Source organism: Pollachius pollachius (genome assembly GCF_949987615.1).
Source record: "Pollachius pollachius genome assembly, chromosome: 2".
Classification (NCBI taxonomy): Eukaryota; Metazoa; Chordata; class Actinopteri; order Gadiformes; family Gadidae; genus Pollachius; species Pollachius pollachius.
The window spans coordinates 18,781,670-18,809,444 of NC_136935.1; the positions used below are offsets into that span (position 1 = coordinate 18,781,670).

At 42.0% G+C, this 27,775-nt stretch overlaps 1 protein-coding gene across 1 annotated transcript in view; it reads left to right on the plus strand.

The window, feature by feature from the left end:
• Nucleotides 1-10,021: 10,021 nt before the first annotated feature.
• atrnl1a (attractin-like 1a) overlaps nucleotides 10,022-27,775 on the plus strand; it is a gene marked incomplete at both ends in the record, with an annotated part of 210,434 nt that continues 192,680 nt past the window's right edge. The window contains one exon of the mRNA XM_079728776.1: nucleotides 10,022-10,266. Coding sequence (XP_079584902.1) covers nucleotides 10,022-10,266 — 245 coding nt within the window. The remainder of the gene's footprint in view (nucleotides 10,267-27,775) is intronic.

Consider the following 27,775-nt stretch of genomic DNA (forward strand, 5'->3'; position numbering starts at 1 on the left):
ACAAGGGAAATACAAAGGATACATAGATTTAGGAATTTAACAGAAATAACGTTAAAAATGTTAAGAGCAGAAAAAGAAAACAAACAGACAATTGAAACATATAAATAATAACAAACAAATTTAAATAAAACAATTACATGAATGAGACAGGTGGTCCTTGAGCAATGTCTTAAAAAGGTTGAATGGAACCAAAGTGTTAATACCTAGCTCATGCTGCAGGGTATTCCAGGCTGATGGGGTATCACAACTGAAAGCAGTTTTCCCTAGCTCAGTACGGACTTGAGGGATCTTTAATGCCAACCTGCCAGCCCGTGTCTGGTAGGGGCTTGAATACCATTCAATCAATGATGCGATATAGGCGGGAAGTTTCCCTAATAATGCTTTATGAATAAATAAAAACAAATGCAAATCACACCTTGCGGGTAGAGAAATCCATCCAACTTTTTCATATAGAGTACAATGGTGGGTATTGTAGGCGTCCAGGGCCTTGAGAGACGTAGCAGATGCATGTCTATAAACCACATCTCCGTAATCCAGTGCAGAGAGGACAACTGCCTTTATAATCCTTTGCCTACAGAAAATTTGGAAATTACATCTGTTCCTAAAAAAAAAGCCTATCTTCTGTCTTTATCTGGCCACCAAGTTATCAATGTGTAAATTGAAAGTAAGCTTTTCATCAAGCCAAATCCCTAAGTATACCAGCATATCAGTACATCAGTATCACAATATTGGTATATCAGTAAACCAGTAAACCAGTATACCAGTATGCAGCATGTTGGTAAAAAGATATTGGATATGGATAATATGAAGGAGAGGATGATACCTTTAATGATTCCAGAGCCGGCCCTCCCTATACGCAAACTAGTAGTCCAGTAGTCCAAAAGATTAACTCTCAGAAATCACCATGAAAATTACTGAGTTGATCACTTACATCAAGACAAACAAAAAATGTGTAACATGTTTTTTTAAATTGTTTGTTAACATGGGCAAACGAGACATAATGTAATTACGTATGTGCTAATTTGCATAAATAGGCTACAAAGCCAAAGTTCCTTTCCCCCAATTCCTTCTCAACCACGGCTGAGATAACCCCCACTACGAGTATCGTGGAAATATCAGAGACGTCAGAGGGTCTGACGTGTTATGCGCCATAACACCTACAGCAGAACGGTTATTCAAATAACACACACACACACACACACACACACACACACACACACACACAGACACACACACACACACACACACACACACACACACACACACACACACACACACACACACACACACACACACGTGGCGCTCGCACGGTCATAGCTCATTGTTTCATTGGCGGGCCAAATTCTCTGGGCGGGCAAGGCAGAAAAAGGGAAGGTAACTTGGCCCATTATGACGATATATGGGGCCATATTCTATTTATCACACTTATCATCACATCATTACATGCAAATACTATCATTCAGTAAGATATGGATACATGGGTTATCGTAGGCATTGCAGTGCCATGAGAATAATTAAAGTCAAGTTTGCTGCTGCTTGCTTAGCTAGCTAACACAACTGTGTAGTGAAAATATTCACCAATCCTAAATTTGACATCTTCTCACCAATAATAGTTGTACGACAGTTCAACACACATCCAGTTGATCCCAATACATTTTTGTTTATCACCAGGTATGTTTTATTAATGTAGGTTGAATTATCCATGTTGGAGAAACAAAAGGAAATCTTTCTTACCTGACAGCTTAATGAGAGTTGATTGACAGTTGAGTTGACAGTTGACAGTTGACAATAGAATGAACGACCGAATCTCTGCACCTTTTGGTGAAATTTGTTGTACTCGAAGTTGTCAACAAGATTCTACAAGACATTTTCATCTGGCTATACCCAATGTTAAGATCAGTAATGGTATTCATTTTTATTATTTTTTTTGTAAGAATTATTTTGGGCGTTTTATGCCTTTAATCAGATAGGGAAGTAGAGAGCGAGTGGGAGAGAGAGTCGGATAGGGATCCAGAAAGGACCACAGGGCGGGCACCGGGCCCGGGTCGCCGGCGTACAGTGCAGGGGCCCTAGCCAGCCGCGCCACGGGCCGGGGCCCCGTTGTGCATTTATACAAACTAGCACATACGCAATTTCAAAAAACTTGTAATACATTCTTTGTTTGTCTTAAAGTAACTAATCAACTCAGTAATTTTCATGCTGATATCTGAAGGTTACTTTTTTTTGCCTATTCGCGTGAGAAAAATAATGAATAGGCGTATGAATAGGGTATTTTTGGGTCTTTTTCTAAACTTTTCCTTCTGGGCTCTTTCTTCCTTGCTCCCTGACCCCTATTTTGGCTTAAAATGACTGGAATATAGGGCCCCCGACCGCCAGGGGCCCCCCAAGATGTCTGTCTGTCCCATAGACTGTATAGAGGTCTGATCATCATAACCTAAAATGACCTGATTCTGACTGGCTTGGCAACCCTGCACATGTTGTTTATGTAATGCTTGGTGTTGCTGAGAGGGCAACCAGAAAGGAACATGATGTTTGATTCAGCGCAGGCGTTGGTTTGACGATACGGTACATGACAAGGCTGAATGAAGCTCGCTGCCTTTGTCCGACATCGCCTCTCTCCCGCCCTCTCCCCAAGGGCCCAATATAGCCCTTTGGTAGCCCTAGGCGAGATTAAGTTTTGTGCCCCCCCTTCCCAAAGCAAGCGGACGTTGCCCTGCTAATTGACATTACTATATTAAACTGATCATATCACTGAATCCACATATTAACTGATTTACCTTTACTTTGCTTATCCGTTTATTCACCCACTTATAGCTCTAGTTTATGACCCATCAACTGGATTAACTATACACTCAAACTACAAACAAAAGTGCAATATTGATACTGTACATACCACTACAAAATTAAAAAAGAGAAGTTCTTTTCCTATCTGAAATTATAGTTTAAACAGTTGTATCTGGCATTTCTTTTCACCAAATTGACGCAGCATTAGAATTTGATGCTGCGTCAAGACTTCCTAACAGAAAAAAACAGCAAGAATAGTACTAGTTCTACTTACAAAGTTCAGAGAGAGGTAAACATAAAGGATCAGGTGTCCTTTCTCCTGCAGGTGCTGGGCTCTGCAAATATTGCCTGAGTACATCTGGCCAATTAGTAAACCACTGGTCATTTTACATTTACATTCATGTAGGTTATCAGTGAAGTTATCACTGAGTGGCAGCAATATTAGGTGATGCACAATACTATTTAGTTTGACACTATAAGTAAAACTTAAATACAGAGCAAAGACCACAGACAGACAACAAACATGAACTATTCATGTTAAAAGAGGTATGGATAAAAACCGTAAGGGTTATGAATGCATACAATTGCTTGTTCTCTGTGGCAAAACTACTGAAATGTTTTAATTTCTTACATATTCACTTATTACACTTGGAGCATAATGTTTACTAGAGTTTCCTAGTTCAACCTCTCGTTGTAATTAAACCCATAGCAATAATTTGGAAACCCTAGTTAATAATGTAACAAATTTCTGAGCACATAATATAATAACATTTTCCCTATAATGTTACAACGTATAACATTTTGGTTGACCTATAACGTAATGAAGCAAGCATGATACTTTCCTCCGCGTCGCGAACGACTGCGTTACTGGAGAAAGAGATTTTTTTTTATGCTTTTGGATGGGACCCTATGATGTTCAGCTGACTGTTTTCAGTAATAATAATATAAAAACCATTTTCTAAAGACGTTCAGCTGTGAACTCATTTATTGTAATTTAATTAATGATGTGATGTGATGATACTTTTAGGGTTATGATAAGCCCTGTCTTTTAGCGTTCATCACAAATGACTCTTAAAAGCAGTGCCAACATTTAAATATTTTTTAACCATTCAGCGAACAAAAGGCAACAGGCTGATTATCATTTAGGGGGCCACTCAATGAAATGCAGACGCGTCATCAACACGCCCACTGAAGTGATGTGAGAAATACAGACTTTCTACTCCTCATCACATATAAGGTTATTAACATTTCCTAAGGAGAAAATAATTCCTCAGGGGTAGTATTACTCAGGAGATTTTCAGGGAACAAATGTCAGGATATGTTGTTCACACATACGGCCCATCAGGACATATCAGGACTTACACGTGTGTCTGAATGCAGCTAGTGTGTGAGCATTTGATTACATTATAAAATTAGTCAATTTATGCGTAACAGGGGTAATTGTTGGAAAGTGTAGTTTACTATGCATGCAAATCAATTATTAAATAGCTTTTACTGTTATTCAGGGATTAAAAGTGCATTGACATTTAAAAATCCATGGTAACTACTATTGGTTAGTTGAAAATAATAATCATCATTGAGATTAAACATCTCTCAAGTTTCCTGGCCAAGACAGGCAGCAGTAGCCTACAGTCACACATAGCATACACACAAAACATAAGAAAAATAAAACAACTGAAACAGTCTGCAGGGGGGAGAGGGGATATCAATATCGCAAGACATTTTGGGAGGCTCAAGGAGGAGAGAAATATTAAGTTTGAGCAACAAAGTGCAAAGCCATTTCGGGAGGCTCAAAGAGGAGGGTAATATTACATTTGAGCAACAAAGTGTAGTCTTTTGGTAAACTCATGATTCACCATACTGTGTTATTGACATGTTTTCGTTCTGTGTTATAGGGACGCTGTCTGTTTAAAGGTCCCATGGCATGGTACTTTATGGATGCTTTAATATAGATATTAGTGGGCCCCTAACACACTATTTGAAGACGTTCCCGACATTCAGCCGTGGTGCAGAATTACAGCCACTACGAGCCAGTCGCACATTGAGCTTTCCCCAAACGCACCGTTTCGGTGTCTGTAGCTTTAATGCAAATGAGGAGGAGAGAGGCGGGTCAAGGAGGAGGGTGGGGTGTGGCCCTGAGCAGCTTGCTGCCAAGATACCATCTGTTTACAGTGGATATATCGCAATGGCGAGGCGCAAACAGCCTTTGGCCGTGTTCTGTAAATATTCTAGAACACTCCGGGTGCTCCGGCGGGAGTCCTGGAGCTCTATATCTAAGTTATATTATATTATACATAGATATCTATATCATATAATATATATTATAATGGCCAAAAGCTGTGTGCGCCTCCACACGATATTATGAATCTCAAACAAATTCGTCGGGTTCTCCGATGTCTCTGGTTCTTCCACTTCCACCTCAATCTGAAGTAGACTGAACCGTGACATGGAGGAGAAAGGGATTGTTGCCTGCGATTGTCTCCCGCCGGAGACCCGCTGCCCGCTTCCGAGGCGGTGGGGCTTCGGCAGGGGGCAGTGGGGCTCCGGCGGTGGTGCCTCGCGGTGGCGGTGCCTCGCGGTGGCGGTGCCTTGCGGTGGCGTGCAGCGGGCAGCAGGGGTCCGGTGGGAGACAATCGCGGGCAACAATCCCTTTCTCCTTCATTTTGCGGTTCATGTACTTCAGGGAGGCAAAGCCAAAGTTCCTTTCCCCCAATTCCTTCTCAACCATGGAGATAACCCTGACTACGAGTTTGGTTGTGGAAATACCAGAGACGTCAGAGAACTTGACGTATTATGCGTCATAACACCAACAGCAGAACGGTTATCCAAATAACAAAGTGTTCAACACCTTCGTTACAGTGTGTCTTTTCACAAACACACATACACACACACACACACACGGTCTTAGCTCATTGTCTCTATCACAATGGCGAGACGCACACAGCTTTTGGCCGTGTTCTGTAAATATTCTAGAACACTCCGGGTGCTCCAGAGTCCTGGAGCTCTATATCTAAATAATATCATATTATACATAGATATCTATATCATATAATAGATATTATCACGGCCAAAAGTTGTGTGTTCCTCCAGACGATATTACGAATCTCAAACGACTGTGTCGGATTCACCGACGTCTCTGGATCTTCAACTTCCACATCAATCTGAAGTAGACTGAACCGCGACATGGAGGAGAAAGGGATTGTTGCCCGCGTTTGTTTTCCGCTGGATCCCCGCTACTGCGAGGCACCACCGCCGCGGGGCACCTCCACCAAGGGGCACCACCACCGCGGGGCACCATCGCCCGCTGCCCGCTGCCCGCTGCCGAGGCAGTGGTGCCTTGGCAGTGGGCAGCGGGGCTCCGGCGGAGGACAATCGCGGTCAATCCCTATGTCCCCCATGATGCGGTTCATGTAGCCTACTTCAGGGAGTCAAAGCCAAAGTTCCTTTGCCCCCAATTCCTTCTCAACCGTGGCTGAGATAACCCCCGTCTCGTTGTTATACCAGAGACGTCAGAGAACCCGAAGTGTTATGCGCCATAACACCAACAGCAGAACGGTTTTCCAAATAACAAAGAAGTGTAACACTTGCGTTACAGTGTGTGTATTCATACACACATGTGTCACTCGCACAGTCTGAGCTCATTGGGCAAAGCAGTGAAAGGGGAGGTAGCACGTCCCCGTATGACGACATACAGGGAATATTTCCAAAACGGCGTGTCTGAGCTTTGTTTTTTCAAAGGCAGAGCAGGATAGCTAGTGCTTTTTTTAAACCTAACACCATTTTATAGCTACTGGGGGACTATAGGCAGGCTAGGGGAACTCATATTAATGTTAGAAAACCGCATAAAGTGAAATTTTCATGTCATGGGACCCTTAAGATCACCTGACTTGCGTGTTAATGTGCCGGTCGGCGCATTGTTTGAACTTTACGTTTTTTATATGACAAAATACACGACCTGCCGCTGCTTGTCGAGGTGAGAAATTGTCTCTTCATTTCTTTTATCGCAATTTTTACAATCTATGGACAGAACGTCGTACCTGAGAGAGTTTGTCGATGGCGACGCCATTAAAACAGATGGAAGGGGGGAGGGGGGGATATCAATATCGCAAGACATTGCGGGATGCGGGATCGATCTTGCTGTTGTCTTCCAACGAGCGTGTGTGTGCGGTGTGTGTGTATGCGGTGTGCTGTGTAGACTTTGTCTTGAAACGTCTGCGTCAGCGCGCGGGTGTGTTCGTGCTCATGTGCGTGTGTTCGTGCTCATGTGCGTGTGTGTGTCTCTATGCGATGTGTATGTGTGCGTTCGCGCGTGCTGTGTGTGTGTGTGTGTGTGTGTGTGTGTGTGTGTGTGTGTGTGTGTGTGTGTGTGTGTGTGTGTGTGTGTGTGTGTGTGTGTGTGTGTGTGTGTGAAATGCATGCAACTTGGCACATGCGCACTGACCAACTTGAGTAACCGGTGCAACAGGCCTGCTATTATATAGTATTACGATAAGATTTTTGTACTACACTTTTTCTGTTTTATTTTTAAACTGCAGATGGCGCCAAACGTTAAGTAAAAAACAAGTCATCCATCAGAAGCGCAGCAGACCCTCATGAGACTAGTGTTACCAGGTGTCGCGCTTTTTTTCGACACTGCACAGCATCCTTCCCACATCCCGCGTCCCACATATTGCGACGATTTCCGTTATTATGATTGGTTCATATTTGCAGGACGGACAAGTTTCTAAAATCTAGCTTTAATACATGGCTATGGATTAAGCATCAAGGACTGTCATCGTGGGGCTGTGTTAGGGGGGTTAGGGTGAGGTTTAATAGCCAAAAAATAAAATGGAGAATTTGCAAAATAAGTGAAAACGTTTTGCTACACAGATTTATGGATAATTTGACTGCATATGCCACTTCAAGTCAGAGAATTCGGACTCATTTTCCCAGGTTGGTTTGAAGTTATTATCCTTTAATTATTTTTTAAGAAAAAATAAACATGTGGACAGAGACAGATTTTCTGCCTTCTTCTACCTCAAATTCGGAAATGGTTTAAAGTATTCATATCTTGGAAATATGATTGTGTATAGCCGACCATTTAACTTAAAACAATGCAACTATGAAGCATTCATCATCACCGTAATAAAGCCTGCTGTGAACCGATGCTGAAAGTGCACCTGAGGCCTCATAGCTCAGACTCTTCCCAGGGGCGTTCCACAGAATACGGTGGGGGAGCCAAGGCCTCAAACACTCTGTCTGCAATGCCATCACAGCTAGGAGTCGTATAATCCAGAGACAGATTGAGTATGTTTCCCCTTGAGCGTTTAGCCAGGAACCTTTAGTCAATGATTTAACATGATAAGAAACACATGTCAAAATGTTTATTGATCAAATCAGAGTGCGTCTCAATCTACCATTTCACTTCAGCAAATGTAACACAAATGTTTAATAACCAATCATCTACCAATCAACTATAAATACAATTTGTTACAAAAAAGCTCCAGCCATTCTGCCCGTGTATGAAAAGATCGAAAAAGTAGTAAGGTTTGGAGACAGTGCAGCAATATGGCCCACCAAGCACCCCATAGCAAATTGGTTCAGCCAAACCTTTTTATTTCTAGTGCTTGGGTTAAATCCCATTATAGATCGTTTTAACCTTCCCCCCCAAGGGCTGATACAGAAATATTGATTGGCTCAGACAAAGAAACAGTGCAAGAAAATTAAATATAATAACTCATATTGATCTTTGACAGCTGGTTTATAATTATAACAAACCGTGGTAAATCAATTCGCTAAAATGGATCAGGGAAGCATGGAGGACGTGCGCGGAGCCTATATAAGCTATCAAGGGGAAACATGGGCTGGATTTGGCTCACTTGTTCCTTCATTTCCTATATAGGGAAAACTATATAATACACTAATCAGGCATTAACCATTGGAACGGACACTAATTATGCACCAAAAGTCCATGTGTGTGTTTGATGTCACCCTGTGACTGCTCATTTGCATAAAGATCTGTTGTGCTGGATCCTCTCTATTGGATGAATCTAATTAAGATGACATCCACTAGGCAAAGACATGTGCATTGTTTACATTGTTACTAAACACTACAGCCTAGGCAACATGATTTGTTCACACACTTTGTAAAACACAAGTTGACCCATTGGAACTCAGCCCTGGAGAAGATCCCTTTTATGGCATGCTATAATTTTCCTATGAATCTTTATTCAGGGAGAGGCATTATTCAAAGTGGTATAGAAGGAGGGGTGCACACAGGTGCATCTCATGATGTTAATTATGGGCACTGGCCTACCTAGAGCCATAATTAACTTAATGAGCTACACCTGTTCCCACCTATACTGTTAGGGCTCTGTGATGAAGGCCTATTCATCTGCAATGCAGTAACCCTCATCAGCTCACATTCCACCTTTTCTCCCAATAATAGTCTACATCTAATTTAATATCATGTAAGATTGCTCACGATGCACTTGTTGGTAGATTGTGTGGATTTCGGATTAAATGGTTTGACTGATTGTCTCAAATTGCGTTACAAAGCGAGTACAAAGCGAAAAAAAAAAACTGTCATGGTTCATCATCGTGTTTGAAGGGTTCCTGCTGTGTCCTGATGATGAACTGTCTCTTTAAATGGCAAGGCGCACTACTACGCATGCGTGTGAATGGTTGTGCAGGAGTTCCTCCGTCGTGATGAACCAGCTGTGAGCAGCATCTCGCCGAGGACGCACAGTGTTCTGCTGCCGTGCGTCGCATTCTGCACAGACAACGTAGCCGAGAACAAACAGCGCCTTTCAGCCCAGGAGGATATACAAAGATAACCTTTTTTTTTTTTTTTTTACCATTTTTTTCCATGTTGCGTCGCATGTCAAAGACTATCCCTGCTACACGTATGTGGGGATCTCTATCGCGTGTGTAACACTGTCATCATCCTGACTGACTGGAAGTTCTTCACAAGTCTGGAAGGGCGACACACTGGCACAGAGTGTGCAGATTTCTTTGTGCAGACTCAGCCAAGAAAATTGTCGTTAACAGAATAGTTACTAAAGTAATTTGTGAGTTGACCTATTTTCTGTTTTCCCAGAGATATTATACCACGCACAGTGAATGAGGCATGATTTGACCGTGTGTAAATCCTTTAAAAAGGGGTTTGCACTGGTGAGGAGTGACACTATTCATGATGATTACACACAGCACAGGAGTGTAAGTACACGGTTCGGCACAGTCTAAAGTCGGGTTAATAATGGATGGAAGTGGACGCACGCGTCGATGCACTTGGCTAAAGTATCCTGGGAGGGCTTCCCGGGACCTGATGCACACATACTTGGGATTAATTGTTGTGGTTCACCTGGTGCTCGTCGCCGAGGCCTCGGGGTCTCCAAAGCCCTGCGAGAAGGACTGCTTCTCGGGGAAGTGCATCAACGGATCGTGCGTTTGTGACCACGGATGGGTCGGGGACCAGTGTCAGCATTGTCAGGGGAGATTCAAGTAAGTTTGCGGCCTGCATCTCAAGGAATGTCCAAAGTGATTGTTGTGACTTACTTTAGTGGTTGTGTGGGTAACACAACCTCAATTGTTGCTGTACTATTCTGCGCGTATTCCTACCTGACGCTGCGTGCGTCGGGACCCCCCGGGGTGTGTGACATTCCTTTGTTTCTGTTCCCCATCCTGTGGTGATGAGGGGAGTCCACCGGAGGAGGGCACCGCTCTAGTCTGGGCTACTCTCTCTGTGAAGAACTCCATCGATTTACTGCATGTGATTGTTTTTGGAGAGCTGAGATGAACAGGTTGTATAGGCTGGACGACAGGGCAAACAATACAGCAGGCAGCATCTATTTCAGCACCCCCCCCCCCCCCCCCCCCCCCCCCCCCCCCACACACACACACACACACACACACACACCCCTTCTATCCTTTTGTATACAATATAGACTACATTGGATGCAGTATTGGCCTTTAGCCCTAGAAAGCAGCATACCTGACAAAAACAAGATAACAATCTTAACCGCAAAGGGATGGATGTCACTGAGACTTGAACTTATTGTTGGTTAATTAAATATAGGGTCTGTCTCTGTTTGAGGTAGAATGAATACATGAACGCCCATTGAAGAGCAAAATTGCTGTTAAATTAATTATTTATATGTAATAACAAGAAATCTACAACATATAAATTAATAGTTTTAATCAACATTTTATGAAGCAGAAATCCAACAAAAACACTATTGAATATCACAAGCCTATTGCTTGGAACTTAGTATTTGACTGCTTGAAACTATTTAAACAGTTAAATAAACAAAGACACTATCACACTTTGCCCTCCAATTTCTTTCACTCCCCTCCATTTGTCTCTGTCTAATTGTTTTCTCTCCACTCCTCTATAGCAAGACACACTGATAGCATTGTACACACACACACACACACACACACACACACACACACACACACACACACACACACACACACACACACACACACAGAGAGAAAGAGGGGGGGAAATAAACTACAGGGACTATGAAATCTCTCCACTCAAAGCACAGTGTGTCTTTCTATGCCATATGAAATGTGCTATATAAATAAACCTGACTTGACCTGACTTGGCTATGGCTATTGAGATGTTATTGGCAGTTTTAGCTATTGTGAAAAAAATAATTCTACCTACCATTAGCACCTTCATTCGCCTTCATATCTGTATATCTCATAAATAAATATGTCTCCACTGTATTGAAGTGAATAGCTTCCACTCTTTGGAGTCAAATTATGAAGAATACCCCAAAATAATCCAATATGGAATAAGTTATTGGACATATGTTTGTACGGTACATGCAACAAAGATATTTGTGTGAAAATCAAATGACACCTGCAGGAACCCTTATTTCCATTCCCACATCCGGGTTGAAGCACCGACAGTCATCTTTGAGAATGTTTAATTCAACTATAGTGAAGCAAACTAACTCTAGTAGTTGGGCACCATCTGCAAAATCCAACTAATCATTAGGTAATCAAATAGTTGATTGTGTGTGTATGTGTGTGTGTTTGTGGGTGTGGACAATATTGTATTATACCCAGACAACAAAAACAATGAGCAGACTGAAGATAGAGTTGTTCCGATACCAGTATCGGAAATTCATCCGATACTGGCGAGTACACAAGTCTATGCGCCGATCCAATACCATCACGTGACTAGGAAAACGTTTATGCTACTACTACTACTACTACTACAATACAAATGTATTATTATAATTATAGATCATATATGTAAATTATGTTGTTCTGAAAAAAATATTGTTAACAGCAAGTTAACCGACTATACATTGCTGTCATCGTAAGAGAACCCTTCAATAGGAACAAGTGCCATAAGTAGTTACATGGCTAGAGGCTGTATTGGTGTATATGGAAGGATGGTTCAACCTTTTGGCATGGACATATACAGCAAGTCAGTTGCATGCAGTATGTTTACTCCATATAACATCCTAATATCAATTAAATAACAATCATCCTGACATTTAGATGTATACTTTAATTATTGTTTAATAGCATGAATAATTCCATAACCTATTTTCCGTTAAATCACAATTTGCCAGAGCTTAATGACCTTGGAGATCAGCAGTCTTTTAAAATGAACAACCATATTACAATAATGTACATTTCAGATAATCTTTCCCACTTAAAACAATCGATTGGACCAGGACTTATGTTTCTGGAGGTGCTTACTTTCACAGCTTATTAATATTAAAGCTTTAAGCACTTCTCTGCCAAGAGGTGATCTTGATGCTCCTGATTTTTAACTAGAAACCCGACTAATGTGACAAATCAACGTCAATCTCTTTTGCCTGGGGGTATTGGGCTTGAATAAATCCTTGTGAGAGCCTGAAACGTGCCGGGAGTCGAGTTAATCCCTTATTTAGTTTCCGGTGTTGCTAAGGGTGAGCAGCTGCAGCACTGGGAGGGCCGCTTTGATACGAGCATCCAGTGATCAAACATCTCAAGTCATTATCTCCCCCGACACACATCCACACCAAGGAGGAGGGGCTTTTGGGTATGTTGATGCTGCTAATTGTAGGGTTTGAGTGGGGTTGGGGGGGGGGGGTATTTGAGGCAATACTTCAATACTGACGTTTTTTTACCATGTCTGCTGCACATGCTGATGGTGACACTTTTCAAGTGTTGCATCTTTTTGTCTATTTGTCTGTCGTGTGTGTGGCTGGATGAATACATGTATGCTTTTTGTATATCCACCACCGCCCGTAAAACAGGATTACAATATGGGATTGAAATTCCACTTCATGTTGGTATTAATCCATCTATTAATACTGTAAGGGCAGTTTGCTGTGGCATTAAAATCCTGTTATGTTATGCTATACAGGAGGCGAGAGCAGCACACCATTTATCCTCTCTCTCTTGCTCTCGCTCTCTCTCTCTCACTCTCGCTCTCGCTCACGCACAGACAGCCGTTATGGTTATGCTCCGGACTGGTACATTGCTGGTTCAAATCCCTGAACCAACAGGAGAAGGGATTTGAACCAGCAATGTACCGGTCCGGAGCATAACCACAACGGCTGTCTGGCTCCCTGGACGTGGATGCAGAGGCCTTTCAGTTGAACAGTCTTTATCATCTTCTTCTTGAGATTTGGTGCTGGGATTACATTTTTCCTTTGAGTTCAGAGTAAAGTTCATAAGATCATATGACAAGGGTATTTTGCGGTCATGTGACAAGGACATCCTATGGAAATGAGCCATTTCTAGTCAACCCTAGAAGTACGCATGTTGTAACCTTGAATAGAAATCTTCAGATTATGACACTGTTATTTTAATTAAATTAAATGGCACATCTTTGTCCTATTTTATACATTTAATATGATATATGTATACAATTTTTTGAACTGTATGAACTTGAAATATAGTAAATCAATTTCTCTACTAATTTGAATCGAAATCGATATTATTCGATTGTAGATTAATTCCGGTTAAATCAGTTAAACTTGGTGCAGCTTGGAATGTAGATAATGTGACGGGCAGAACATCCCCCTCCACCCAAAGTAGATGTAGCAAGTCATCCCACTCCTGTCGGGGTGGGGGCATAAAATATTTCACAGGCAACAGTAAAACTACTGTTGCCATAGCAATCTCAATACGTGGAAATATTTCTTAACAGGTGCATAGGTATTTCTGTGCATGTTTTTGTGCGTGTGTTTGCATTTTCAATTAATTGAACTGCCGTTGAGCTAGAGAGTGGGAGAAACAGCGATAGAAACAGCGTTGCAGCATTAGAGGATATTTTTGAATATCAATGAGATGAATATAATGACATTTGTAAAATTGAATAATGTATCATACAGCCACATTAGGCAACGAGCACCCCAATTTTATGCGTAGAGGCAAGGAGTTTGAGGTGTTCTATATATAGCTAAGGCGTCTTCTAATGGCCAGACACTGGGATGGAATGCCCTGTTTCAAGGACAATCGCTAACACATTAGCACTGTAAGCAAGTTAGGCTGACACACAGACGGGGAGAGAGGAAGATGTTTTGAACCGGGGAGGGTAGTCTCTGACATCATCAGCTGACATGTGTATCTTGCTTTGTGTCTGTGCCATGATTAAACAGGTCAAAGCTGTGTGTGTGTGTGTGTGTGTGTGTGTGTGTGTGTGTGTGGGAGAGGGGCATTAGATGACCATCTGTCCAGTGTGAGTTAATCCTGCTATGATGAGAGAAAGCAAGGACACACTTGTATAAGCCCTCCACGGTCCGCATTCTCTCTGCTTTCCCCCGGGGCGGAAACTGTGGAGTACTTGGGTATGGTTATTCTTCAAAACAGGTTTTTTTGAACTACACATAAATAGCATGTAGCCGTATAATTGATTTGTTTAAAAGTGTACAATATGTCATAAATGCTCCAGTGATAGCCTAGTCTGACCTAGTCCTAGCCTCTTCTGTTCCTCTCCGTCCTCACACCAGTCGTCTTGAATGTCCAAAACAAACACCAAGTTAAACCGCCATGCCACTTGAAGAAACTCGAAACACCAAACACCATTCTCAATGACTGTTTTCTAGCAGAAACCTACTTGGCTCACGGCATGTGATTGGTTGTGCTTGACGGGTGGTTCTTGACACAATCACCTTGGGCCACGTTCCACGTCCTTTATAAGGCACTGTGGCCGGATCCCTTCAGCATGGAGGACGGGGAGGTAGTGGCGAGAGCGAGGGAAAGAGCCATGTGGTAGAGGGACCTGAACATTTACATTTAGGGCATTTGGCAGATGCTTATTACCCACATTGAAACACCGACGGCAGAGTCAACCATGAAAGGCGAAAGCCAGGTCGTCAGGAGCAGTCAGGGTGAGGCGTCTTGATCAGGGACGACTCGACACTCAGCTAGGAGGAGCCGGGGATCTAACTAGCAACCTCCTGGTTACAAGTCAACCTGCTCTACCTCCTGAGCTAAACCTACCCAAGGAACATCCCAGCTGCTTCAGCATCGCTAAAGGCTTTGTCGACTGTTGATGATCTGGTGATGATCACAACCTTCATCATCACAGCTTATCACGGTTCTTATTTGTGGCCAACCCATAGATGACGAAACATATTCAGTTTTGCGTCATAGCGTAGCCACTGCTATTAACAATTGGTTTATAGCTCTAAGAGAACACCACAAAAAGTGTAAAACTAACAAATACATATATTTTTTGTTGGTGAAAGCAATGTGTTTACAGAATGTAAATTGGGTTTTTCATAGCATGCACTCCCGCAGTCCAAACAGTCAAACATATTACATTTTGGAATATGACGGTTTTAGCCCCCTAATTTGGCAACCTGCATATCCACTATAGTAGGCCGATAAAATGTTTACTTTAACATCTATGTATTTGCAGTGCTTGTGGTTTACTTTCTTCTATTTTGTATTCATGTTTCTTGACTTGCAGTGCTTGTGTTGTACTTCTTATTCCCTCCTATCTCTTAATATTTTTGATATGCACCAAGATAAATGCATTGAACATGTTAAACTTACTTGACAATAGTATTGAATACATTAAATTATTTATCTCTCTCTCCAGACCAAACATTTATGTTGCAACTTATTGTGCCGTTAGATTGTGCTCTGTTTTAAAGTAAATATAGTCAGCTGAGATCTGCTTGAGATTTATTCAACTATTTCCATACAGCTTTTAGTTCAGCCTTAATATGTAAACGTGTGTAGAATCTCTTCTGGTTTTATGGCCGTATGTCCATCGTCTAAGGATGTAGCTGAAGAATAATGCAACACTTATAATATAGAATATGGAGATTGGGGAAAACATCTGGAGATAAAGCAGGAAGCTCGATGTGACTCGCAATGGATGGAGTTTGGGAATACCGCATCTTTGTCCCCGACATTCCTTATGGGAAGGCTGGCTCTGCCAGTTCTGCCCTCCGACTCTTGTCAAGAGCAGTCAGCCCGTTCACAGGTCTAACACCCCTGACTTGTGATTGGCCCCAACGGTTTTGGGCCTCCTCCAGGCTCTCTGGTGGGACTGCAGAGCTCAGCATGAGAGAGAGAGAGATAGAGAGAGAGCGACTGGGTATCAAGGCTTGTGATTGCTGAAAATATGAAAATAATAAATGCTGTTATTGTCTGTATGTTTGACAATAACATGTCTATATATATAGTCTATATGTTAATTATTATTGCAGTATTAAATAATCCTTATCTTTTCCGGGTAAATTGTATTACTTTGCTATCTAATACCTCTATTATGCTCAATGAGTAAGCTTCATGTCATTTAATAGGGGGTTTTTAATTTAAGGGTTTTTTAAGCGTTTGAATCAATTTAAATCAAATTATTCTATTCTAAAATTGAGTTAAATAAATCCTCAGTTTCAATTTGCAATTACTTTATCTGTGATGGGCAGGTGCCAGGAGCAACTGTATATCACATTCCTATAGGTGCTGGGCAAGCCATGGTGTCACACACACCTAATTTTTCCTGCGTAATGAGTAAAAATTAATATAATAATAAATTAATATTAAACAGTAGATCAATATTAATTTGGCTGAAAGTCTACAGTCTAGACCAAATACACACACACACGCACGCATGCACACACACGTACATGCATACATGTACCTGCTGACAGTGACGGACATGCATGCATCATTTACACACGCTGTCGGTCCTGAGGTGGCGGGCTCCGCTGCATTCGTCTCCCGTTTCAGGGACTGATTAGAATGAGCACTGGTGGGAAATGTCCTCTCGAATGAAGTGCTGTGACAAAGAAGGCCTTGTAGTGTTTGTGTATGTACCACTGTGGGAGTACTTGTGTTTTTCAATTTGTCAATGTGAATTTGTTAAACTGCATAAGACTAGTGTATATAGTTTAAGGTGTGATGCGCATGTGCAAACATTTCATGCTGCAAACTTTAACCTTGAGCTGGACACTCACTGTGTGGCCTCGGACTCACTGTGTGGCCTCGGACTCGCTGCGTGGCCGCGGACTCACTGCGTGGTCCTGGACTCGCTGCGTGGCCGCGGACTCGCTGCGTGGTCCTGGATTCGCTGCCTGGTCCTGGACTCGCTGCGTGGCCGCGGACTCACTGCGTGGTCCTGGACTCACTGCGTGGCCGCGGACTCACTGCGTGGCCGCGGACTCACTGCGTGGCCGCGGACTCACTGCGTGGTCCTGGACTCACTGCGTGGTCCTGGACTCACTGCGTGGTCGCGGACTCACTGCGTGGTCCTGGACTCACTGTCTGGCCGCGGACTCATTGCGTGGCCGTGGAATCTCTGCGTGGTCTCGGACTCACTGTGACTCACTGCGTGGTCATGGACTCACTGCGTGGTCGTGGACTCACTGCGTGATCATGGACTCACTGCAGAGTTATGGGTAATTGAGTGCTTGCGGCAGACCCATTTCGGCTGAGGACACTCGTGGAAACATTTCCATTTCTTCCCATTTCCTCCAATCTTCGTTTTCTTTCTGTATGTCTGTCAACTTTTTTTTCTTACTGGAGAGAGAGAGAGAGAGAGAGAGAGAGAGAGAGAGAGAGAGAGAGAGAGAGAGAGAGAGAGAGAGGGAATACAAAAGGGATTGAGAGGTTCATTCAGAGTTGAGTTGAATGCACAGAGCCAACCAGAGTGCTCATTATCTATCTGTGGTTTGACCGCTTTGAGACCCCTCTCCGTCTCTCTTTCTTCATTTAATCCAGTATTGTTAAATTGCCATCAGCCTATTTGATATTTTTGCGTGTGAACAGTAATTTGATTGTTTCTCTAGTCTGGAGTGACAAGTCAGCTTCCCAAGAGGGTGAATGTGTTCAGCAGGGGAGGGGCTTTGTGAGTGTGTTTCCGTGCTTGTGCTCGGGGAAATGTACAGCATGTACTCAGTAAGGGCTGTGTGTGTTTCTGTGCATGTGCTGGGTAAATGGACAAAATGTGCTCAGCAAAGGGTTGTGCGTTTCCATGGGAGGTGTGTTTTGTTCTCAGCTGGAGCTGGGATGTTGGTCTTTGTGTGTTTATTTGCACAGGTCCTCTCATAACTCTTCTGCCTCTGTTATATACATTTTCGTTGTATCCCTGTACTCCCAAACTGTCAGGGGGTTCATTCATACTATGTGTGTCTGTGTGTTGTAGGATGTTGTGTGTATGTTTGTGTGAGACAGATGGCATGTGTTTTCAGTATGTGTGAGAGAGTGTTTGTTTGCTTTTTAGCAAGAGAGTCAGTGCGTTCACATGGGACAGCTAGATCGGATTAAGCCTTATACCGATTTTGCTACTCGAACGGACCGTGTCAATTATCCGAACGTACATGGCATTTAAGAGATCGGATAATGGCTGAATCCGCTACACTAGGTGGCGCTGTAGCCCTTTCAAAGAGTGGTTATAGAGCCACTTCCGGTATTCTACGTCCTAAGAACAACAAACTCAGGGCGCATTTGAGAAAGATGTTTTCAGTAGAGAGCTGTCATTTGACTTTGGGTCCATGTCATTTTTCCGACGCTCCATTGTTGACCCGAAGTGAACTGACAGCTGTCCCGCATACGGCAGCAATCCCTTCCTCCTCCATGTAGAGTTTCAATCGGGTCTTCAGAGAGTCAAAGCCAAAGTTCCTTTCCTCCAATTCATTCTCCACCATGGCCGAGATAACCCCCACTACGAGGCTTTGTTGTGGAAGTAACAGAGAGTCGGAGAACCCGACGCAGTCTTTAAGATTCATAATATCAGAGAATATCCCCGTCGATCGGTCGCGGCGCAATGAATGAATAAAAATCGTATACACGTCAGAAGAAAAAAAACGTTTATTTTGACAGATGTAAGATTTTGTACTTTACAACCTCGTTGATGATCAATGTTTAAGAAAACATGTATTTTTAATTCAGCCTTGGGTGAAATCGAAGAGTATTGTGTACTGGATGCATGTTGATGATACACTTATAATGGCATGGGGGTAGTGGCATGACACCGACTTCCTCCATCTTCTGCGTCACCTTTTTAAATAAATCGCTGTTTCTCGTTTTCCAACAGCGACAGCCATAAACATATAAAGAAATAATAAAATATTTATATTTATAAAGAAAAAAGATTTTTTTTTATATCTATGGCGACAAAAACACGACTACCGTCTCCTTCTACTTCCGGCTCACGTCCCGCGGCCGCAAGATCTTGAGCATGCGCAGAACGCGAAATCTGATACGATATCCGATGCAGTTTTACATGCAGGTAGAGATCGGACTATGATCGAGTTACCTTGGTGTTCTTATACGATCTCACTTGTCCGTTCATGTACCTATTTCGGTCTGAAGTAGATGGGATAAAGGTGTGTACATGCATTTTAAAAGTCTGGTTGAGGTCTTATTCTATTCTTTATCCGATAATGACTGCGTGTAAACGCACTGTTTGAGATCAAAAGATAGACGAGTTTTAGGTTGACAGTGTGATATACACCTATCTGACTCTGACACACACACACACACACACACACACACACACACACACACACACACACACACACACACACACACACACACACACACACACACACACACACCTTAGGGGAAATAGTTCATTTTATCACAGGCTGTCAATATGTCAGGTGGCCTAGCGTTCCCCGTCTCTTTATTGTTCTCATTTTTTGTCCCTTTCTTTCTATTACTCCTTGTTTCGTTGGCTAAATCTTTCTCTTTGACTCACTATTTTCTCACTCTTTCTTGTAAATGCCAGGTGGTACCATGTAAATGTGTACACAGCTCTGCAACCATTGGAATCTGCCTGGCGGCTCTCCTGTCATTCTGCATGTGTACGTCCATGATGCTACATCTGGGGGTTCTACATTCATGATGCGCAGCTACATCCATGATGCTGCGTCCGTTATGCTAACTCCATGATGCTACGTCTGTGGTTCTACACCAATGATGCTACAGCTGTGGTTCTCCGTCCATGATGCTGTGTCCAGGATCCTACACCAGTGGTTTTACATTAATGATACTACATCCACAATGTTACATCTGTGCTGCTTCATCAATGAGCCTATATCAATGAAGCTACATCAATGGTAGTGAGAATATAATAAATACACAAAAATACACATTGCTGATATAATATAATACTATTGCCAATATCAATACTGCTACTACTAGTAATAGTAGTGCTAGTATACAGTTACTTACTTTATACATTCAATTGTGGTATACAATAAAACTAGCATACAGTATTTTGCCCTTTCCAGGTTGTTTGATCATTTCCTCTACTCACCACCCCACGCCTGGTCCTACCAGACTCTCGTACTTGATTTCATTTGCACAGAGAGTCTGGACCCACTCAATTGACAAACGTTAACTCACTTGAAGGCGGGTGTCTGTTGAAGTTTAAAACTATTGGATCTGTCCAGAGCAACTCTGGATCTGCCATAACCAATCGCTAACGTTTGGTCGGGAATCACGTTGCGCGCAGGACAGGCTGTAAACAACCCAAACACTGTGCGTGAAGATGTCCACCAACGAGAGCCGACTTTAACGGCCTTGATATCAGCCACTCCCTCTGTTCGCTGATTGGACGCAGAAAATTTAGACTGAGAAAACCCACTAACATACCGCAGACCCAGACCTAGTACTGAAGGGAAATTAAAATTGAGCGGAAGTACTTAGGCGGGCGGAGCCAGGCTACCCCACAGGCTGACTGAGACATTGATTGAGATTATAAAAGGGCACTCAGGGATGGTGTTTCTATCCACACCTCCCAGACGTCAATGAAACGCCATGCTAGCAGATTGTTAATCTTCACCTCAGCAGTTTACCAAAAATGTGACAATGATGTTGTCTGTGCAGTGTCGAGGAAACCCGCTATTCATGTCAGTGGAGGCTAATCATCCATTAGCAATACTTTTCAGTGCCTCCTCCCTGCACTCATCTTTTATTTCCCTCTCATAATACTGAGACTGATTTAAACCGGGAGGTAATGGCATAGACTGTATAAAACAGGTTACTATATCATTTATCACCACGGCTTTATAGTGGGGTGAAACAGGTGTATCTCATGACATTAATTATGGGCCCTGGCACGCGTAGCGCCCTCATTAATTAAATGAGCCACACCTGCCTGCCCCTACTTCTAAGCACGACGCACACGCTACACTCGAAGCACCCTGTGATTACTAGATCAAACAACAGCAAAGAAAAGCTCAATATTTTGCAGCAATGCTTGGGAATAGAACCGTGTGGTTTACCGGCGTCTGCCCTTTCCCACGCTGTCCTGCCGTTTCCTGCGTTACCCTGAACAACTTTGTGATAGTACTGTTTCTTTTTTTTGTGAACTGATTTGTTTACTTTAATGGTATATGAACCATTGGATCTATAACGATTCAATAATCCCTGCTTTCTGGGAAAACGTGAGACAATTTGCTGTGGCCGGGAGTGTCCAGAGATGGGCTGGGGTCATGGCAGTGGGTTAACAAGCCGGTTGACCTGATGGATGTGATGCTGAACTACCAGTTAATCGTGACACTGTGTTGAATTGTGTGTACATTGTGCTCAACTCTGCAGTGGAAATAGGCCACCTCCCAAAAATAGACCGGCCGCCCGTGGCAGGGCCACCAGTAAGGTAAACACTGCAATAGTATCCCAGTTTTCTAGTAGTTCCCAGATAATTGAGGATGGCGCCTCAATTATGGATTCATTCAGCGGTTGCATGAATTGACTTCAGTGTTTGAATTCTCTTTCTCAAACGTCCTCTGCATGTATGTGATTAAAGCAGAACCAAGCCCCCTGACCCCGCCTTTAATAAATGTTTTATCGGTTACCATAAGCTGAGGTCACGTGTGTCCCATCAACATCAGCAGTCGACCTGGTAACCAAGAATATATGCATGCATTAGCATTGGTTTTACATAGAGAGGGAGTCATCTAATGCAGTCCAATTTACAAGCTGTGTTGGTGTTCAGATTTTATTAACCATGGGAGCATCCAGTTGGTTGAATGAGACTAGGTCACTAATCTGACATTTCTATTTAATCGTTGTTTCTTATTTTCTTGTTTCTTATTGTTTCTCCCTGAAAACCTTCAAATATATTCTTATCAAAGCGTAATAAGGACGGATACAGCAACCATAACCCTGACAACATTAAGTCCCATGACCAAAACGAAACAACAGCTAGGGCGGATGTGAGCTGGTCAGAACCCTGACGAGCTGCACAGCATCGTTTATATCTTAAATACTAATGTGTACTATTACAGGTTTAAGAATAATATGTACGATATTTACAGGTTTAATACTAATGTGTACTATTACAGGTTTAATAATGATATGTACGATATTTACAGGTTTAATACTAATGTGTACTATTACAGGTTTAATAATATGTACGATAATTACAGGTTTAATACTAATTGTGTACTATTACAGGTTTAATAATATAATATGTACTATAATTACAGGTTTAATGCTAATATGTACTATTACAAGTTTAATAATATGTACTTCATTACAGGTTTAATGCTAATATGTACTATAACAGGTTTAATACTAATATGTACTATCATTACAGGTTTAATGCTAATATGTACTATAACAGGTTTAATACTATTATGTACTATAATTACAGGTTTAATGCTGATATGTACTATAACAGGTTTAAAACTAATATGTACTATCATTACAGGTTTAATGCTTATATGTACTATTACAGGTTTAATACTACTATGTACTATCATTACATGTTTATTGCTAATATGTACTATAACAGGTTCAATACTAATATGTACTATCATTACAGGTTTAATGCTAATATGTACTATTACAGCTTTAATACTACTATGTACTATCATTACAGGTTTAATGCTTATGTGTAATCCTTCCTTACAGAGCTTAGTTTGCTTGGACATGAACAGCACACCTCATTGGAGTGTCAGCAGTAGTCGCAGTAGACAGACACTAAATAAGATATATAGGATACAAGATATATATATATATATGTATATATGTATGTATATATACATACATATAAATATATATATATATATATATATATATATATATATATATATATATATATATATATATTTTGTATACTAGATACTTATAGTGCAAATGATATGCTTTGCTCTAACATCTATGATAGTTCAATATGTAGTTTCTTGTGACTTGCATTCTATCCTTCATTCCAAGCGTGTCGTATGGAGGCCACACTGCTGGAACGCTCTCGTAGTATATCATTAGCCCCCACCTCGAAAGTCTGTCCAATACAAAATGTCATCTTGAAGCAGTATTTTGAGTTTCCCGATGTTTTGTGTTGGAGTCTAGGAATGTACAGAGCCTGGAAAGAGTGCTTTGGGTGTGGTCTGGGGATTTACTGTGTGTGTGTGCGTGTGTATGTGACTGCAGAGTTAAAAATCCCTCACAAAATGTGGATAGGAGCGGGCTAACAACAGCGGATAGTGATTTTGGTTGACATGGCAACGCCCATAATACACAATGGAGTCTTAATGAAGACCACATGTGATGGGGCCCACCACACACACACACACACACACACACACACACACACACACACACACACACACACACACACACACACACACACACACACACACACACAATATTTGGCAACGCGTCCTGTGTTGTGTTAACAGTTTGTGGTTAGTTGGGTTGAGTGCAAATCTCTCTATAATAACACAGTGAATTGTTGTGTCAAACAGTGCACAACACACACACACACAAACACACAATCACAACCGTTTTAAAACGCCTTCTATGCCTGAAGCTCAGCAGGAAGACAAAGCTGTTGTGCTGTGGTCTGTTCTGTTGTTTGATATGCAAGTATGACTTTGACCGTACAGTGAACCAGGTAGTGCCCCCATTTTAATTGGATCTTCCTGTTATGCAGCTTGCTTCTCCTCTACTCTTCCCTCCTCTTCTCCCTGCCTCTCTGGTCGGCCCCTATAATGTTCGATTCTCTCTTCTCTCTTTTCTTTTCTTCTCTCTATTTTAAAGCTGATGTTTGAGCCATTTATAGGCCTGTCGTATTTACTTGTATATGTCTCAGCGTGTATGTGTGTGGTGGAGTATTCTTTCACTGTGTGAAGGGAGGGAATATAAAAATAGGCATGACATGCAAAGGACAGCCGGAAGAGAGGTGGTGGAGGTAGGGACAGGTGGAGCGACAGAATGGGAAAGAAAAAAGCGAGACAGATATAGTAGAATGAAAAGCTCATGAATGATGCTGGGGTTTGAAATGTGTTGGACCGTGACTGTACCAGAGGTGATGGAGACCCAGTAGCATCAATCACAGCTACACGCACACGCGCACACATGCACTCATATGCACACACATACAAACACACGCACACACACACACGCACATCTTCTCCCTCTATGTTTTCACACTATTCCCATGAGGTGGGGTTTTCTTGATTTTTAATAAAGGATATCTGCAGAGAAGGTCAAGGTTATTCAATTGTTCGGCATTCATCTCCTCATTCTGTCTCTCTCTCTCCCTCTGCTGTTCTCTCTCTCCTCTCTCTCTCTCTCTCTGGCACGCTCTCTCTCTCTGGCATGCTCTCTCTCTCTTTCCCTCGCTCTTCTCTCTCTCCCACTCCCTGTCTCTCTCTCTTGCTTTCTCTACACCTCCAACTCTCACACAAACAGACATCAATCATCACCTTTTGTTTCAGTGAGGAGGCTTCTGTGCAAGGATTTGAGAGCACCAAGGTGTGTATGTTCCTGTCAATGTTTAAGAACTCATACCTAGTTGTTTGTGTGTGTGTGTGTGTGTGCGTGTGTGTGTGTGTGTGTGTAGCCGCCAGTGTTGGGCTGTCTTACCATCCATCCCTGTCTAAGAAGGAGTTGATCAGTTCTCTTCAAGTAGATGGACTGTGTGTTCTTGCTGACAGCACTGACACAGATGACTTCATGATGTGATATCATGGTTATGTTTAAATTATTTTTAAGAATGCCTTTTTCCTAACTAGCACATGAGGGTTTAATGTAGTGTTGCTCTGTGTGGCTGTAACTGCCCTATAACTGAAGCATCAGTCTTCTGCCTATTGCTGCCTACCGCTGTAAATACTCCTATTGTGTGCAGTCGTTTTTGTTTGTCTGTCTTTCTACAGAGAATATTGCTGTCGGTGATGTCACTCGGCTGACAGCTGACTAAACAAGAGCTAACATTACCACTACAGTCCTTTGTTTGTGGCTTCTGTTTGTTTCTGTGTGGGCTTATGTATATGGTGTGTGTCTGGAGGGTGATTTGTTGTAAGTGTGTGAGCACATTTTGTGTGAAGCATAGTTTTAAGAGCATGGGGTAAATAAACATTGTCTGATTGTCATTCATTAATAGTTAATTGACAATATGTAATATTGTGATGGTAAATTGTCATTTGTCAATGTTTACTGGCAAGAGTAAATTATGAATTGTCTTTTTTTTTTAATTGCCATAGGTCAATTGTTATTTTGTATTTGCCGATTGCTAAATGTAATATTTGTTAATTGGCATATGTTAATTAGTAATAGATTATTATGAATTATGAAACGTAATTGGTCAAGAGTTAGTTTTCATTTGAACATGGTTGATTGTCATATCATTGTGAATGTATTCTTTTTAATGATGCGCTGGTTATTAAATTGGCTCATATAAAGGCATTGACATTTATAACAACATCTGGAATCCTTTTAATATTATACAGCTGGAGTTTTTCTTCAAGAGCTCAACAATTCTGAATCAGACACTTGAATCAGAATAATGAGGTATTGACCTTTGTCTTCCGAAGTGTTTTCCACCGTTAACAGACTTCTGCTGTCATCGTCACCATGCTGAACAGCCAGGATGTTCACCATATTGTTTATTGATGAGTGGAAAGAAAGCTTTGATCCGAAATATAAATATTGACTCATAGTGAAACATTCAGTTTGTATGAATTAATGAAGACCATAATATAAATCTTTATAAACCTTTACATTATCATTTAATGACCTGTAATGACCTAGACTGGGTAGCCCCGCCCATTCTCCCGGCAACAAAACCTTGTTGCCCTGTGTTGCTTTCCCTACAGCCTTGCCCTCCGCTTTACGCCCTAGTTTCGAGGTCCCGTAAGCCCATCATACCCTGTCTCTGCTGCTCCCAGGCAGCGAGTTTCCTATGGGCCAGGCCTGAAGGCTCCACAAGTAATAATTTAACACGTTTAATAAAGACGGCACCAGTTTGACTGGGCACACATTGATTGTCTTAACACCCCTATGTATGGAATCTCAGCTTACACCACACTGACATCACTACTGAGCTAATACAGTTTGCACACGATGAAATGAGTACTACCATGCATTTTTATTTCCTCCCCAGACATTGGAAATGTGTTTACGGCAGTACAATTGCTTATTTTTATTCAGTGTAAGGTTAATTCATTATTATATTTATATAGAGCTTTTCAATGGCCCAAAGACGCTAACAGTGAAGGGGGGTACCTAACTCACCACCACCAGGTTAGCATAAGTGTGATAATATCTAAATTGAATTCACTTAATACTGATAATAATAATGATCATTCATCGACATAATGCCCTCATAATGCTGCGCTGGTGGATTTATTTTAAACGGACCGTCTGAGAGAGAGGCAGGACGTCATGGAGAGACACTGCATGCTAGAGCCAGAGAAGATTATATGAAAGATTTGTACCCAGAAGACATGACCATCTTGCTCTCTCTTGCCCCCCTTCCTCTCTATTACACCCTCCTATCGCTCTCTCAGCCTCTCTTATTCACTCTCTCTTTGTCTCGTTCTCCCTTCCTCTCGATCTATGTCCATTTATGTCTCTTAGCCTTGCGTCTGCTTTCTATTCGGCATCAATTATTCACCTGGGGCAAATTAATATTTCAAAGAATGCTGGACTGGACTCGTCCTCTATACCACCTCTCAGAACGCCTTACCCTCTCTTTCCTCTCTCTCTATCACTTTCTCCCTTACTCTATTCCTCTCACTCTCTTTCACTCTCTCTCTCTCTCTCTCTCTCTCTCTCTCTGTCACTCTCCCTTGCTCTCTCTCTCTGACTCCCTGTCTTTTTCCCACTTGCTCTTATCTATTACTTACTCCTTCATCCCTCCTTCCCCACCCACCTCACACATTCTTTTTACCGTGTGTGTGTGTATGTTTCTGTTTGTCTGTGCGTGTGCATATGTCAGTACACTGTTTTTGTAATGCGTAATATGACATGTGCATTGGTTTGAAATCTAATCAGTTAGGTGGACGTGTTTGCTACTTCTTGTAATAATAACTGTAGGTAAACTCTTGTGCATGCCGTATCTCTACAACCCGTTCTAACTTGTCTGACTGTCTGTCTGTGTAATCTTGGGATAGGGTAGGTGTAGCTGGTAGCAACACCAGCCTAAATATTGCGAGTGGAGTAGGTGACAACAACTCCATTTTGGAGATTTCTTAATATTATAATATTTATGCCAGTCTGGAATTAGTTATCAAACGCAATGAGTTTTCCTTCGGTCCAAATGGATGCGATAACGTTGGTTAATGGGGTTTACTTCGGAAAT